General features: G+C 51.0%; 1 protein-coding gene across 1 annotated transcript; it reads right to left on the reverse strand.

The window, feature by feature from the left end:
* Window positions 1-1,010: 1,010 nt before the first annotated feature.
* On the reverse strand, window positions 1,011-4,235 carry Phlda3 (pleckstrin homology-like domain, family A, member 3). The gene is made up of 2 exons (XM_005375183.2): window positions 3,399-4,235; window positions 1,011-1,660 (listed from the first exon to the last, which is right to left on the reverse strand). Exon 1 carries the CDS (start codon window positions 3,837-3,839, stop codon window positions 3,462-3,464), a length of 378 nt encoding a protein of 125 aa, XP_005375240.1. The 5' UTR covers window positions 3,840-4,235; the 3' UTR covers window positions 1,011-1,660; window positions 3,399-3,461.
* Between the last annotated feature and the right edge of the window lie 11,453 nt (window positions 4,236-15,688).

Raw genomic sequence — 15,688 nt, forward strand, 5'->3', positions numbered from 1 at the left:
CTTAACGGGTTTGTAGTTTGCTCAGTGATTACATCTCACATCCCAAAACCATCTGCTCACAAACACTCCGTGTTTGAGTGCCTGGGAACCTCTTTTCTTCATGCCCAAATCCCCAGTCATTTGTGCGTGGGTTTGATTGAAAAAGCAAGGGTTTTAGAGACTGCTGTTTTATAGAAGGATGAAGTTAATCCTCTCCCATTAACATAGTTGGAATCAGGAAGAGATAGCAACCATCCTACTCTCACCCTGTAACTACTACCATTCTTCCCGTCTTTATCCTAAAGCCCACAGCAGACATCACCAATCACAGCACTCTGGTTGAACCCAGATCTTTCTTAGCACTGATCTAGGTTGATGTGTAAGATGATGCTTATTTGCCATGATGGGATTCAGCTATCCGTGGCATGGTGTTCAGCCTAATGACATCATAAATGGGATGTTTCTAAGTTTCTTTATAATTTGTAAATTAGTGTGCAGTCATGAAAAAAATGAGCTGCTCCTGAGGACCAAGAAACTAAGACACGGAACAAGGAAGTTTTGATTGGAAGGCAGAAGAAAAAAGGACAGAAACAGACAGCCTGGGTGCACAAACAGGTTATCAAAGAGACTTTAAGTTATTAGAAGGGGCCCTTCAGCCTTACTGCTTCTTCCAAAGATTAAAGGAGGCCACTGCTCTGCAACACGAAAGGTCAGGAAACAGGAGAATGGCTGGCTTTGAGGCTCAACAGTTTTTGTATAATTCAGGGCAGTGACTTAGTGAATCACCATTTCCCTCAAGTTGAAACTATTCCTTTTAAATCATCCAGTAAGGAAGCATTACTGTATAAATGGATGTCTAAACAATACGGAGATAAGTGCTGCCCAGAAATCTGAGCCACCTCCCAAGATAGCAGAGACAAGGGCGTCTCCTCCTACCCGGATAGAGGTTTCAAGATGAGCTGTACAAGGTGAAGGTGGGGGACACATGCTCCAAGGCCTGGTTCTTTCAAAGAATTTCACTCAGCAGACAGTGTGGTTACTGCCCTTTGCAGGGCATCTTCATTCTGGAATAGGCATGAAATGGTAATGGCCAAACCTCACCCGCACCCCCTCCAGGCCCAGCACCACAGGGGGGGAACATGGGTAGAGGTGGGAGAAGAAGTGTGCAAAGAGAGGGCTTGGATGGTGGGGGTCTCAAAAGGATCTAAGCAGCAGGAGACCCCCAGGTGTGAGCCTCAGGCCCGGCAGCTCCCTCTCCTTGAGGTGAGTCCAAGGCTGTCCCAAGGTGATGCATCTTCTGGATACCAAGCTGGCCTCTTGAGTCCTGAGGTGTCTACTTAGCACCCCATGGGGGTCTACCCTCCTCCAGCCATGGAACAAGGCCAGGGGCTAACAGCAGTCTGCAGAACTGATGGAAGGGCCACAGCAGGCAGAGGAGTTGATGCCAGATCACATTGTGATACGGGTGGGCCAGGCCTGTGGCTAGAAGGCTCTGAGCTGAGTATGTCCTGATAGTACGTCTAGGAGCTGAATCTTCATCCTCAGCTCCACACAGCCTTCTGCCCTCCTTCCCCGGCCCGTCCACTCCTTCAGCTCCGATGCCTCCTCCATATGTCCACGGCTTCTGCCTTGACACATGGAGCACAGTCATGCCCCCCACCAGTGTAGGGGTGCAGGGCAGCTAGTGAGAAAGGACAGCAATCAGTACAGTGCCTCCTAGGCATTGGGCGCTTCCCACCAGGCCTTCCCAGCCTTCCCACATCAGGGCAAACAGGAAATAATACAGCCATTCCTCATTACCCACTGAGGACTGGACCTAGTGCCAAAAACCTGGATGTTCAATTCTTTCATATATAATGACACACTCTTTGCCTAACACCTATGCATACCTCCAGCATACTCTAAGTCATCTCTACACTCCTTATTTTTTTAAATTTTTTTTTTTTTGGTACTGGGAATCGAACTCAGGACCTTGCACTTGCCAAGCAGGCACTTGTGCTGCTGATCTATATCCCCAGCCCTACATTCCTTATTATACTTGGTACAGTGTAAATTTATATATAGATGTTATACTATATCAATCAACAAATATTGACAAAGAAAGTCCACACATGCTCAGTATAACATAATTTGTTTTCTAACTATTTTCCATCAAGTGCTGGTTAAATCCACAGACATGGAACCTGTGGATACAGGGCTGTGTTCATACAACACACTGTGGCCATGGCATCTGCTTCCTCCCAAGGCTCCCCCAACAGCAGGCCTGAGGGATCCATATAGATCCATTCTCAGTACAGCAGGTCTGCCCTGTACCCAGCCTCCCAGCCAACATGGGAGTTGACAGAAGAATCAAAGGGGCCCTGGCTGCAAGGGTCCCAGGCTCACTGGGACTCTACTGTTGAGGTAGTGTGTGAGGTGGAGCAGCGGGGTACAGCACACAGGTCTCCACCAACGCAGTTAGCCCCAGTGTGACAAAAACCCTTCCTCAACCCTACTCCTAGTTCCCACAGGGAGGGAGTGGCATCTGAGGAAGAGGGCATGGGGCTGAGTGCCAGGGCTTCTCGGTTCTATTCCTGTTCCCTCCCTTGAGCCTTCCTGACCACTACTGCTCCCCACCTGCCCTACTGCTCAAGGATTAAGACATCACAGAAAACTCATGCACCCACCCACCAACCCTGCTCCAGTGCCCCATCCCCCTCCAGCCTCTCCTCCTAGTCTAGCCCAGCGGGGCTTTGGCTGACACTCAGAGTCCGAGGGACAGCCCCCCCCCCCAATCAGAGCCCTGGCCTCAGCCGGCCTCAGCTCTCCTTCAGCTCTCTTGTCCTCCCAACAGCTCAGTCCTAGAGCCCCAAGCCCACTGTTTGCCCAGAACTGGCAGCAGGAGACCTCGGACGAGACCAACCAGCCCTCTGAGGAGCCGAGACTCCTGCTAACTGAAGGATCCTGCCTTTGCGTCAATCCAGCGCTCGCTCACACTGTGTGACACCGTTCCTTCTAGCAGGAGGGTGGGTCTCCACCCTTCATCCCCACCCCTATTTCTCCTAGAAAGCCACAGTCCAGGAGTCCTTTCTCCTGGACTGTTGAGGCCCAGCGGCCTGAGCAGGGGTCCCCATATCTGATAAGGTTTCAACCAGCTTTTGGAAGGCTCTGCCTGGTTCCCCGACCCAGGCCTCCCATCTTCCTCTCGGACACCTGCGTCACATTCAGAACCCTCCTATTTGGAGCCAAGAGGAAAAGGCCAGCTCTGCTCATTTTGGCCACCAGCCCAGGCCTCCCATACTCAGTCCTATTCTCTCTGGGCCCAGGAACCCTCCCGAGGTCTGCCTGACTTTGAAGAGGAGTGCTAGCCCCCGATTCTCTCTGTACGGGACAGTGGAAGGAGGGGAGAAAAAGAGGGCTCAGTCCGGACAGAGGCTCACCTGGCATAAACTCTGGATACCACAGAGGCAGGGGGCATGACAGGAAGATGGCAGCGTGTTGTTTTAGGACACGAGGGTTCCGGTCCCGAGGCTCTGCCGAGCTCTCACTGTCTGGATGGCCTGTTGGTTCTTGAACTTGACCAGGCCCAGGGTGATCTGGGCGTTCCAGCCAGGGTCTTCAAGAGGGCAGCGGAAGTCGATCTCACCGCCGCCCTCGGTCACCAGCGTGAAGTAGATGTGGCGCCCTGTGCTCTCCACGCACTCCACGGCTTTTATACGGGCAAAGCTGAGCTCCTTGGGCCGGCCGCCCGTGCCCTTGGCCTCGAAGAGCTGCAGCCCGCGCTCCGTGAGCACGCAGCGCTTGCGCTTCCACAGCTGCAGCAGCCCTCCGCTGCGCTTCTCCAGCACGCCCTCCTTGAGCACGGTTGCCGCCGCCGTCATGGGCGACCGAGGTCCCGAGCAAGCGAAGAGGCTGCGGCGGACGCGGCGCCCCTTCCGGCTCTCCGGCGCCGGATTCTGGCGCCCGTGGCCGCGCGCCCTGCCCACCTGCGCCCCGACTGCCCGGTGAGCCCGTCCGCGTGGACACCGCTGCCTGGGCAGAGCGTTCCGGTGCCCCCCGCGCGACCCTCGCCAGTCGTCCGCCTCAGCCCGCCTCGCTCGAACCGCGCCTCGCGCGCAGCTGCCGGTGCCCCGCGCCTACTGGCCCGCACGCCCGCCTGCAGCTCCCCTGAACTCCGTCTGCGCGCTGGGCTGCAGCTCCCGGGATGTGCCCTTACATGTTCCGCCGCTCGCCGCCTGCGCCGCCACGCATTCCTGCGGCTTCCCCCCACCCCTCTTCCGCGCAGAGCACCGCCCCTTGAGAATCCTCGGGGGCGGAGCGCTGCGGGGCTCCACCACCCACGGCCGGCGCGGGCAGGCAGGGTGGGACGCAATGCAGCTGGGGGTCGGGGGTAGGAGTGTGAGGTGGGGTGGGGGTTACACAACAGCCTGAGCCTCGTTCCAGCGGTCTGCCGCTTCTTGGAAGTAAAGCTCCCAACCTACCCTCAGGCCTTGGAGGGAGCAAGAGACGGTGGGGGGAGAAGGGAAGGAGCATCTGTAGATGGGAGATGGGGTGGGCGACGCCACTGGTTGCGATTGCATGGTGGGCATAGGCCCGTTACAGGCACTTGGGAGACCCAGCTCCCCATCTCCAGCCTCTGCCTCATACCCGTGTTGGGTTCCTCCTTCATTTACCTGTGCAGGGCCCAGCGAGACTGACCCCAGCCATCCCCAGTTTAGATAGTCCATCCCCTCTGACTATCACCCCCATCTGATACCCAGGGACGTGGAGAGGAGCCAGTGTGAACTGCAGAGAGAAGTGCTTTAGGGTCACTTGAGGCCCCTCTCTCTGTGGTCGGAGGTGGGGGTGGGAGACCCCCAGTGTGACCTCGGGCTGTCACTGTCCGCAGTCCCCTTACTGGCACGCACTTGCAGGTGGCTGTGTTCAGCCCCAGGCCCAGGGGTGCCCTGTGCCTGCAGCCCCAGGCCTGAGGATAGCTCTAGCCGTAGCTTTCTCTCCTGCCCCTCGCTCCAACAAAACAGGCTTCTCCCAGACACGGAGCTGAAAGCGGCACAGGGAAGCAGAAGGTTGCTCTTCTTTTTCTGGCTAAAGAACGTTGTGTGCACACTAGAGAGGTCCCCCTGGGTTGCATGCCCTGGCTGGGTTTCCTTCCCCTCCCTCCATTTCCACATGTCAAAGGGGGCAGTTCATTTCTTCTTTTCTCATGGGGCTGTTGCGATGGTAACGTTCGGAACGTCACGGAAAGGAAGGCCTAAAGGGAAAGGCCTGGCACTTGCAGAGATATCCCACCCCTCCAGACGAGGGGCCCGAGATGGGGTCAGGCACTGGGCCATGGCTGTCCTCAGTTCTCATCGGTCCCGTCTTGGTCACCTCCTCTGGACTAAACTTTCTTAAAAGCCTATTTGTCAACAAGTTAATAATAGATTGTTCTGGGAATAATGATACTTGATAATGACAGTCAGAAGACCTCTTCATACCACACCCTGTTTTTCACCCCTTGCCAATGAGCAGAAACTAATGGGCACAGGGAGAGTCCAATTGTGGATGAGGGGGTGCCTTCCCTGACAGCACAGCACCCAAGCAAGCCAGGGCCAAGGGAGGAAGGCAGCCATTGGCTTCTGGTCCATAGCCTGAGGAGCGCGCATGGGCGCTCACGCAGCACGCCCCCGCATCTCCTGATTCTGAGTGCTTCCAGAGGGAGTACTCCAGGCTGTAAGAGAAGCGACAAGAAGGGTGCCTCCTGTGGCCCAGAAGACAGCACCTAAGCAGAGCTTGAATGGCCATAGCCCTGCCCTAGGGGACCCCTGTCTGCCTTCTTGTGGGTCTTCCCTCCCTCACCCCTCAGAGGGAGGCTCCTGAGTACACGATTGATAGGGCATGACCCAGAAATCCTTCTTTAAAGAAATGGGCCATGGACCAGGCTCACCCCTTCACTCTGTCCCATCTCTCTTCCTTTCCCCAAACCAGGCTGGGACTCATTCCTATTCTCCTGCTCCAAAGTGATTCACAATGTAGAGGCTCTCAAAGTTTACAGAGCCACTGCACAGTTTTCAGAGTCTCATGACAAGGGCTGGGGATATAGCTCAGTGGTACAACTGCCTTCCTGGCAAAAAGACACAAAGACGTCAAGCAACCTACTTGAGGTCACACAACTTTGTAAAAAATAAAGCCAGAGTGAGAAGGTATAGTAACAGGACCCAGAATTTTTTGGTGATCCCAATTGCCCTTACATAAGCATCTGAAAATCTTTAGACATGACCCAGATACCCACACTTTTCTCTTCAACTACTGGATGGAGGCTGTCAGGCTTTTGGACACAGGAGAAAGAGGAGGGGGCAGGCAGGCAGAGTTCAGCTCAGAGGTGGAGTGCTTGCCTAGTGTGCGCAAGGGCTTGGATTCAATTTCTGGCAGGGAAGAACAGGAAATGGGGGGGTAGCAAGAGTGAGTGGGCAAAGTGAGAAGGAAAGTCAACAGGGCTGACTCTACTGCTAGAAAGGTCTTTGCCCACAAACCACTCAGTTCCCAACACCCACTGCTTCCTAGTGGCCTGAGTGTGTCCTCGGGACCTGGGAGTCTGGTCTTCCAGTTTCATGACTTCCTGGGACAGGAGGTGATGATTCATTCCGCTACAATTGGCTTCTTGCCTGGGATCATCACCTGGCACCGCTTGGGCCCAGGTTGGATTGTTTGGGCTATCAGGAGATGAGACAGCTTTCAGAAGCTAGGAGGGGGACAACTGCCAGAGAACCCCTGCCCCTGTTCAGGAGCAGAAGCTCCCGCTTAGTGTTCTTGGGGCGCTTGGCTGGGGCAGTGCTAGGCACTGGAGATTCTTACCCCATTCTTACTGACTTGACTCCACATCAGACAGATGGACAGAATGTCCCCTGATGGCAGCCTAGAGCTGGCTCATCCCTCTGCCCAGCCCAAAGGGAAAGCAGATCTGTACTGCCAATCAATACTAAACCACTGGAACCCTGTAGACTCTAAAATGGTGAAGGGAAGAGTGAGATGGGAATGGCTCTATCTAGGTTTCTGCCACCCTATCCTGTGTGGAGAGAAAGGAGACCATGTGGAGGGGAGCATCCCTTCGGGACCTCTGGACCACTACCCAGGTCAAAGGGGAAAGAAAGATGGGAGAAACGTAGGACAGGGAGAAGAATGGGCCCCAGAGAGGAGCTAAAAGTAACAAAACTTCTGTTTTCTACATTCTCTACTTAGTATAAAATATGTTTAGGGGTAATAAATGGTTAGAAAGACTAAAGAAAAAGCATTGAGGAGAACTTTATGAACAACACAAAATGTCTCTCTCTCTCTTTTTTTTTTTCAGTACCGGGAATCAAACTCAGAACCTTGCACCTCCCAGGCAGGCACTGTGCCACTGAGCTATATCCCCAGCCCAGCTATATCCCTGGCCCCAGGATGGCTCTTAATACTGTGAAAAATTAAACTGAACTGGGCATGGTGGCATATGCCTGTGATCGCAGCACTTGGGAGGATGGGGCAGGAGGATCACTGCAAGTTCAAGGCCAGCCTGGGCTACATAGTGAGTTTAAGGTCTGCCTGAACTTCATAGTGAGACCTTGTCTCCAAAAAATCAAGAGAGAGAGAGAGAGAGAGAGAGAGAGACTGAGACTTTGCAAGACCCTGTCTCAAAATAATTACAATAAATAAATAGGCTAGGGGTGTAATTCAGTGCAAAGGCCCTGGGTTCAGTCACCAGTACTACCAAAAACAACCAAACAAGAGAGCGTTCACTCCTTTGTTCAAAATCTACCTCAATCTCAGCCCCCTCTAAGTGAATGTTAGTGACGCCGCTTGCGAGGCCCTTGGAGATGGGCCCTCCAAGACCTACCTGGTACTCCTGGACCCTGCCTCACATCCTGGCTCTTGCCACACCCTTCTCTATCCCACCAGCCTCATCAGGACCGTTGACCTGCTCTCTTACATCACCAGCTGGTCTGTTTCTTTACCCTACACAGCTCTCAGGCCAGACATTTCCCGTGATATCTCCTCCACACCCTGCTTCAAACCCCAAGCCCTCTCCACAGCCATAGACATTTCCTCTCTGCATATGTTACAGTCAACAACTCTGTTCTTCATATTCACCGCTTCTCTCCCACACCAAACTGTAGGCTGTACGTCCTAGAGAATTTTATCAGTTTTCTTGACCCATGTTGCTCCAGCACCCAGAATGTTGCCCAACACCCAGCAGGACCTCCATAAATAATTGCTGAATGAGTGAATGAAATGGCAAGGTACCTGACAAAATCAGGAAGTGGAAAACAATGATGCAAACATTTCCTCTTCTTTTATTATGGGGAGCCAATAAATGCTATTGAGAGCCAATGAAGTCATACAAGAGGTCTAAGTGTGTTATTATTATTATTATTATTATTATTATTATTTTGTTTGTTTGTTTTCCGGTACCGGGAATCGAACTCACGACCTCACACTTGCCAGGCAAGCGCTGTGCCACTGAGCTAAATCCCCAGCCCCATAAATATATTATTTAAAGTGGTCATGGGAGCCATAGGTGGTTACAGGAGATGTTTAGGGTGGTGAGATTGTCCCCTACCGCACACCATAATGGCAGACATGATTTTAGGCATTTGTCAAAGCCTACAGAACTGGACAACATGAAGAGGAAACAATGTAAACTATGGACTTTAATTAATAATAAATGTATCAGTATTGGTTCATTAATTGTAGCAATGTATCACACGAATATAAGATGTTAATAATAGGGGAAAGGGCAAGAGAGAGGATATATGGGAATGCTGTACTATCTTATCTGCTCAATTGTTATACAAATGTAAAACTATTACAAAAATTAAGTACATTAATTAAAAAACAAAAAGTTAATAGATAACAGTAGTCCTTCTAGGGAAGGATGACGAAAGAAGATACTTTTTAAAAATTGTTCCTCATTCTGTACTATTAGATTTTTAAAATCTTATGCCTGTATTGCTTCTCTTAAAAATATATTTAAGGCCAGGGATGGTGGAACACACCTATAATCCTAACCACTCAAGAGGCAAAGGGAGGAGGATCACAAGTTCCAGGCAAGCCAGGGGCAACTTAGCAAGACAGTGTGTCAAAATAAAAAAGGGTTGGGAATATAGCTCAGTGGTGGAGTGTCCCTGGGTTCAATCCTAGTACCACACACACCCACACACACACACACACACACACACACAGAGTCTCCAGGCATAGTGGCAAGTAGGAGAAGGACTGTAGTCCCAGTCCTCAGGAGGCTGAAGTAGTTAGATCACTTGAGACCAGGAGTTTGATATCAGCCTGAGCAGCACAGCAGGACAACTTCTCAAAAAAAAAAAAAAATCTGGAAAACACAGTGCATCAACACTCATGCAATGATGCAGTTACAAATAATGAACCAGATCTATGGGTCTTCCTACGCAGAGCCATCTAGAATATGCAGTTTCATGGGAAACATTTCAGTACAGCAAGTATAACATGGGGTATAACATGAGCTCACGCAAAGGGCAGGCTGCCTTTGTCATGTGGGTTATGTCTGAAGGAGTCACACTGATGTGCGACTATGGATGAACAATAAGAGGATGCCTGTCACTTTACAAGCTGCTTCTGGAAGGTTTGGAGAGCACGCTGATATATTACATGCATATACCTTAAAAACACAATTTGAAGCACAGGAACTGGCTTGAGAGAAGGCACTGATTTGGAGACAAAGATGCCAGGTGCTGGCCCAGGGTAGTCATGAGATGCCCAGGGGTGGGCATGGCAGAGCCTTCTGGTGTGGCGTGTAGGCATCTTGGCAGGTAGATTGCAGGCCTGTGTCTAATGCTTCTCTCACACTCCCCAACCTCAGGAGACAGAAAGGGGTTGGGTCCCAACTGGCCCTTGGGTACCCATCTCATTACCCCCTGGCAAGTGGGGTTGGAAGGCTTGTCTGCACAGCAGGGGTATAACCCCCAGGCCAGAAGTGGTGTGTAGTATGGACCAGTGTTTCTCTTACTGCAGTGTACAAATAGATACCTGGGAATCTTATAAAAGCAGGTTCTGATTCTTAGGCCTGGGGTGGGACCTGAGGTTCTGCATTTCCAGAAACTGCCACGCACCCCTGTTGCTGCTAGGCCACACAGACTTCAGATAGCAGAAGTTGAGAGCAGAGGTACTCAAAGTGTCACCAGCAGCAGCAGAAAAGCAAATTCTAGGCCCCACCCCGGCCTACTGAGTCAGAAACTCTGCATTTGGGGCCCAGAAAACTATAATGAACAATCTGTAACATTCCTTAACCAGCTTTCCTGGTGACAGGGAGAGGCCCACAACCATGTGTGAGCCACTGACGGAGGGGAAGAAGACCAGACACCTTGGCCCCAACTTGGTGATTCCTTGGATAATCACTTCTCAGTTCTGCCTCATCTGTAAAAGAAAGGCCATCAATTTCTGCCTTGAAAATTTTGTACAGATTTCCAAGAAAGCCCTTTTATTTCTTGGGAGCTAAGGAAATTCCCATATAGGCAAGAAACGAGCATTGCTTCTTCCGCCTCAGCCTAACCTGCATTCCTGATTCATCAGGCCAGGCAGTCCCTCCTCACCCAGATGTGCCCTGCTCTGTCCCTCCCCTGTCCTGCTTCTGGGCTTCTGCACCTGCCCTCCAGTCCAGGGGTCCCTACCTGCTCTCCTTTCCTACCCCACCCCAACGACCCCTTCACATGACTTCTCCTGACCTGCTCGTACCTCTTTGATGAACCACCCTTTATTTGAGGGCTTCGGGGTTCCCTCGGATCTCTGATTTTCTAAAATCCAACCAAGGTTTCAAGTCTCTACTGACTTGAGTTTTATGAGCACCGTTGCGACACATCTCAAGTGGGCAGCAACCCTGCTGCCAACCCGCCCAGGCTTGCTCCCGGTCCTGGCTCTCTCGGTGGAAATCCCCTCCCACGCTTAGCCTTTAATCACTTTCCAGCCCAGTAACTTCTCTGATTCACCAGGGATCCCTTTCGTCTTGCAAGCGCCCACTGCCCCTTTCTGATGGGGCTGAGTCTGGACTTGAAGACATTTGATCCCGCTTGGGTCTGACGAAGATTGGATTTGTGGGTTCAGAGTTCAGGTTAGGGCCTGCAGAATTTTTCTTTTCCCATACCACTTTTGCACCTGGGTGCCCATGTCTTAGGAACAAAGGGGTGCCCTGGAGTGACCCCTGGGGATACTGAACCAAAGAGTGACACCAAGAGGAGACGGACTGATGCCCAGGGAATTGCAATAATGGCCTTCACCAACCTGCCAACCACGGGCATGCAACTTCCAACACAACAACTGCTTTCTGTTGGGTAGCTTTCTCTTTTTTTTTCATCATACTAACGTGCTTTAAATGCAAGTAATACAGCCATGTGTTGCTTAAGGACAGGAAGACATTCTCTGTGCATCATTACATGACTTTGTCATCGGGGAAGTGCACTGTGAGGTGATCCTGTCATTCTGCAAACATCACAGAGTGAACTCACATCAACTTGGATGGTGTAAGTCAAGCGGGGGACGTAGCTCCTCGCCGCAATTGAGAGCTGCAGTACACAAGGCTGAGTGAACATGACATGGCTGAGGCTGCTGCTGGAGTAACACAGCACACTGTTTAAGGGTAAGTTTTTTTATAAGTAGAAAGAGCACAGTCTAAAATCACAATAAAAAGTATAGTGTAATAAATGCATAAGCCAGTAACATGGTCATTATTGTTAAGTATTATGTAACGCACATAACTGTAAGTGCAATGTTTTTATAAACTCAATAAGTTTGAGGAAACAATAGGTAACAGATATTTCGGTTCCATCTTTTTTTTTTTTAAGGCAGGGTCTTACTTTGTAATTAAGGCTGGCCTTAAGCTCATTATTTTGCCCAGGCTGACCTTGAATTCATGGTAAGCCTCCTGCCTCAGCCTCCTGCATGCTAGGATTACATGTGTGTGCCACCACTCCCGACATTCAGTTTCATCTGGTATGGAATCCAACACTGACTGACCAGTTGCTATGCGGTACGGGACTACACGTGAATCCACTTTTATTGCAAAAGATTGAAAATTATGTTATCTTTTCACCACCCATCTAGCCCCAGAGCCAATAATCACTTATCTTGCTGTGGGCCTTGCTAAATGTTTATCTTTATTTTTCCCACACTTTTCCCCAGAACAACAGAAAACAGCATTCTTACTGGAAATGTGAGGTTGGCTGAAGGATTCACAAATCCCCTTCCAGCTCTGACATTTTCTGCATTTGCGTTCAGCTCTTCCTTCTCCTAAAGAGCAGTCTTTCATAGGATCACCCTAAATTATAGGGGGAGACATGCAGCATGGAAGGAAGACAGGAGGAAAGAGAATAAAGTCAATAGTGATTCTTTCTAAGTGAAATTATGGAGGATATTTTCCCCCACCTCTGATTTTCAAATGTTTCATGGTGAGAATTATGAATGAATCTTCTTTCTTTTCTTCTTTCTTTCTTTCTTTCTTTTTTTTTTTTTTTTGAGATAAGATCTTGCTATATAGTCCAGAACGGCTTTAAATTCACTATGTAACCCTGGCTGGCCTTAAACTCAAGATCCTCCTGCCTCAGCCTCCCGAGTACTGGGATTACATGCACACACCACCATCCCAGTTTGTGAGACTTATGAATTCTTACGTGTTACTTTGGTAATAGGGAGGTTGCTATGCAGTGCCATTCTCAAGGTCAGGCAGAGAGTGAGGCTGTGACTCATCCAGCCTGAGAACAGGGTCAAAGAAAAAGGAACAGGTGTGAAGAGGAGGAAGGTTCATGGTACACCTTTGGATGTGATCTGCAGGAGGACTCGTGGACAGGAACTTCAGAGCACATCTCACCATGCACACTAAGCATCCTGTGAGCCAGGGTTGGGGCCAGGATCTAGGTGAATGGTAAAAACAAGTTCCCTTCATGGGGGCCCACAGGAAAGGAGAAAGTGGGGTTCACACCGTCAGGTGATCTCCCTGCCCTCCACAAGATGTTCCTACCTATGGAAGAGGGATTCAGAGGTAAGACTTGGATCCACAGTCCTGAAGTGTCACAAAGATGGTGTTCCAGCACTGGACACTGCTGATCCAAGGTAACATATTCAGGTCATGGCCGACACTGGTACAAACACTGTCAGGGTGAGCTGGGCTCTGCTACATGAACGAACTCCCCTGAACTCAGCCCTACCCCACTCATCCCACAGGAGGCCCTGGGCTGGTAGGAGAGGCTCTGCTGAGTGTGACACACACTGATCTGGGCTGATGGAGGCTCTATCCTGACACCTACTTCTGCCCTCCTGCAAGTGGAGAAGGGAATACAAGGACTTACACGGTAGCTTTTAAAGAGTTCTGTACAAAGTGACACGGGTCGCTTTGATCTCAATTTAGACATCACAGCAAGCCATGTGGCCACATCTAACTTCAAGGAAGGAGGAGAAATTTAACCTTACTGCTTGTCCAGAAGATGGGGACTAAAGAGTTTTCCAGGACTAGTGTTGCTGCCAAGGGACAAGTTGGTGCCCCCAGGAGACAGGGACATGGGGACCCCACTCTCTGAGGAAGCAACAACCCCCTTGACTCGGGACCAAGACTTTGAACCCTCTGGAGAGTCAGGCTGAGGTCAACAGGTTGGAAACAGAAGGCTTAGGGGCAGGTGCTTTAGAAGAGGCACCCAGACCTTGTCTGGGCAAAGAAAATGCCCACTAAGAGCTTTGTTCGCGATACTCTGCTTCCTGGATTTTCATGGCCTTTGGGGCGACTCTTCCTAGACTCATAAACTCAGAACATCAGAGTTGGGTGGGTCCCCCAGAGCCTGGCTGCTCCAGTGTAGTCCCGAGATCCGCAGCTTCAGCACCACCTTCCCCTGGGAGCTTGTGAGAGACATCCAGTCTCAGGCGCCACCCAAAACTACTGAACCAGAATCTGCATTTTATGAGATCCCCACGAGATGTTTGTGCTCATTACAGCTTGAGAGGCACTTCCCCAGAACTAATTGAGGCCAACACCTTCATTTCACAAATGAGCTGACACCCAGAGGGGAGGAGGCTGGCTCAGAGTCACACGGCTGGTTCCCATCCCCGCTCCATCACTTGCCAGTGACTTTGGGTAAGTCACTTCCACAGTCACTGAAGCTGTTTCCTCTTCTATGATAAAGGGGATGATAACCACTTCAGAGTGCTTATGTGGGCAATCAAAAAGACGGATTCTAGACTAGTATCCGCATATGTTTAAAAGTGTTGGCTACTGCTATGGGCCTAGCTCACTGTTCTAAAACCACTCCTGTGTCCCTCTAGTATATGGCAGTTTCTTGACAGTGTCAAGGGCAGCAGGGCAGGACCCATTGTGGGCCCAGCTGCTACTGCAGAACCTGCTCTGCCGTTTGATCTCAAGTCAGTTCCTGAGTTGTTCTTTGGTTCTTGGCTTCAGTTTGGTCATTTGTAAAGTTATATCCCTGCCTTGTCAAGTTATTGTGATGATCAAATGAATTCATATAGTTAAGGTCTTTGAACAGTTTCTGGTACCAAGCAATCCCACAAGATGACAAAATGTCCAAAACAACATGGCAAGGGTAAGGAGTTGGCCCACAGGCAGGGTATAGATCTTCCCCAGATGGAGCTATTTCTGCTCTGCCCCTACTTACAAATCTCAAGTCCACAGTCTTTGCTGTACCACTGAGCTACACCCCCAGCTTCCCAGACTCCTCTTTCTTCCCCAACTGATGAAAAGGACTCTCTGGCCTCCTGGGGAGCCACTGAGAAGCCAGCAGATGTTCACGCTGAGGAGGAGCAGCCTCAGGCTGGAGGCAGCTGTCTGCAAATCCTTGAAGCCTGTCACACGGGACAGGGATTAGACCTGTTCTGGATGACTAGAGGGGACAGAAATAGGAAGTTCCAGGAAGTCCTCTGAAATCATTAGGACTGTTCCCAGGCAGCCCCAGCAGCCAGGTGGGGGCTGCGCTGGGTATCACCACCGTTGCCCCCTCAGGTGGGTGAGCTGCAGGAGGGGGGGTCACCCTGGGTGAGAGACTGCATGAGTCCACAGATTCTCAAGCTTGGCCAAGTTTGAACGTCAGAATCACCTGAGGAACTTTTCAAATACAGATTTCCAGGCCCTATCCAGGCCAGCCTGGTCAGAATCTCTAGGGGTGGGGGGGTAGGAATCCACTTTAAAAGCTTCCCTCCTTCAAGGACTCTCAGAAGAGAGTGTGTTTGGGACCAGGGCCAGGAGATGGGGTGGGAGAGGGGCCATCGGGTAGAAGTGGGGAGTGGAGAGAGAAGCCAAGAGAAAGAGGGGAGGAGGAATGCTGGGGGAGGGGACCAAGGCTCAGGGAAGTGGGGGGCAAAACCATCTGGAGAGGAATCCCCCAGGGTTCCTCATCCCTCACCTCCACCACTACCACCCTCTCCAGGCCTAGCTGTGGGGACTCCGGCCTGTCTAGGTTTCTACCCCTTGCAAAGAGTTTCTGTGCCAGTGGTTAGGAGATTACTCATCTAATAGCAGCTCTAACCCTGAGATCTCTCCCTCATCTCTGTCCTTACTCTGCGGTCAGGCTCCCACTGGGAATCCCTCCCTGTTCCTCCCCAGCCTCTCAGGTGACCCAGAGAAATTGCTAAGGTTCTTGGAGGAGTCAGAGGGCTGGGCTCGCCTCCGATCAAGAGGAGCAGCTCTTTCTCATCACACCCTAGAAGCCCAGAGCCACTCCCGCACCTGGGCGCAGCTCCCACCTTGCGTTCCCCT

Source organism: Chinchilla lanigera, unplaced genomic scaffold (assembly GCF_000276665.1).
Source record: "Chinchilla lanigera isolate Chin_1 unplaced genomic scaffold, ChiLan1.0 scaffold00005, whole genome shotgun sequence".
Taxonomy (NCBI): Eukaryota; Metazoa; Chordata; class Mammalia; order Rodentia; family Chinchillidae; genus Chinchilla; species Chinchilla lanigera.

Bases quoted from the DNA above. Each gene is read 5' to 3' on its own strand.
- Phlda3 (XM_005375183.2), bottom strand. From the start codon at position 3,839: ATGACGGCGGCGGCAACCGTGCTCAAGGAGGGCGTGCTGGAGAAGCGC.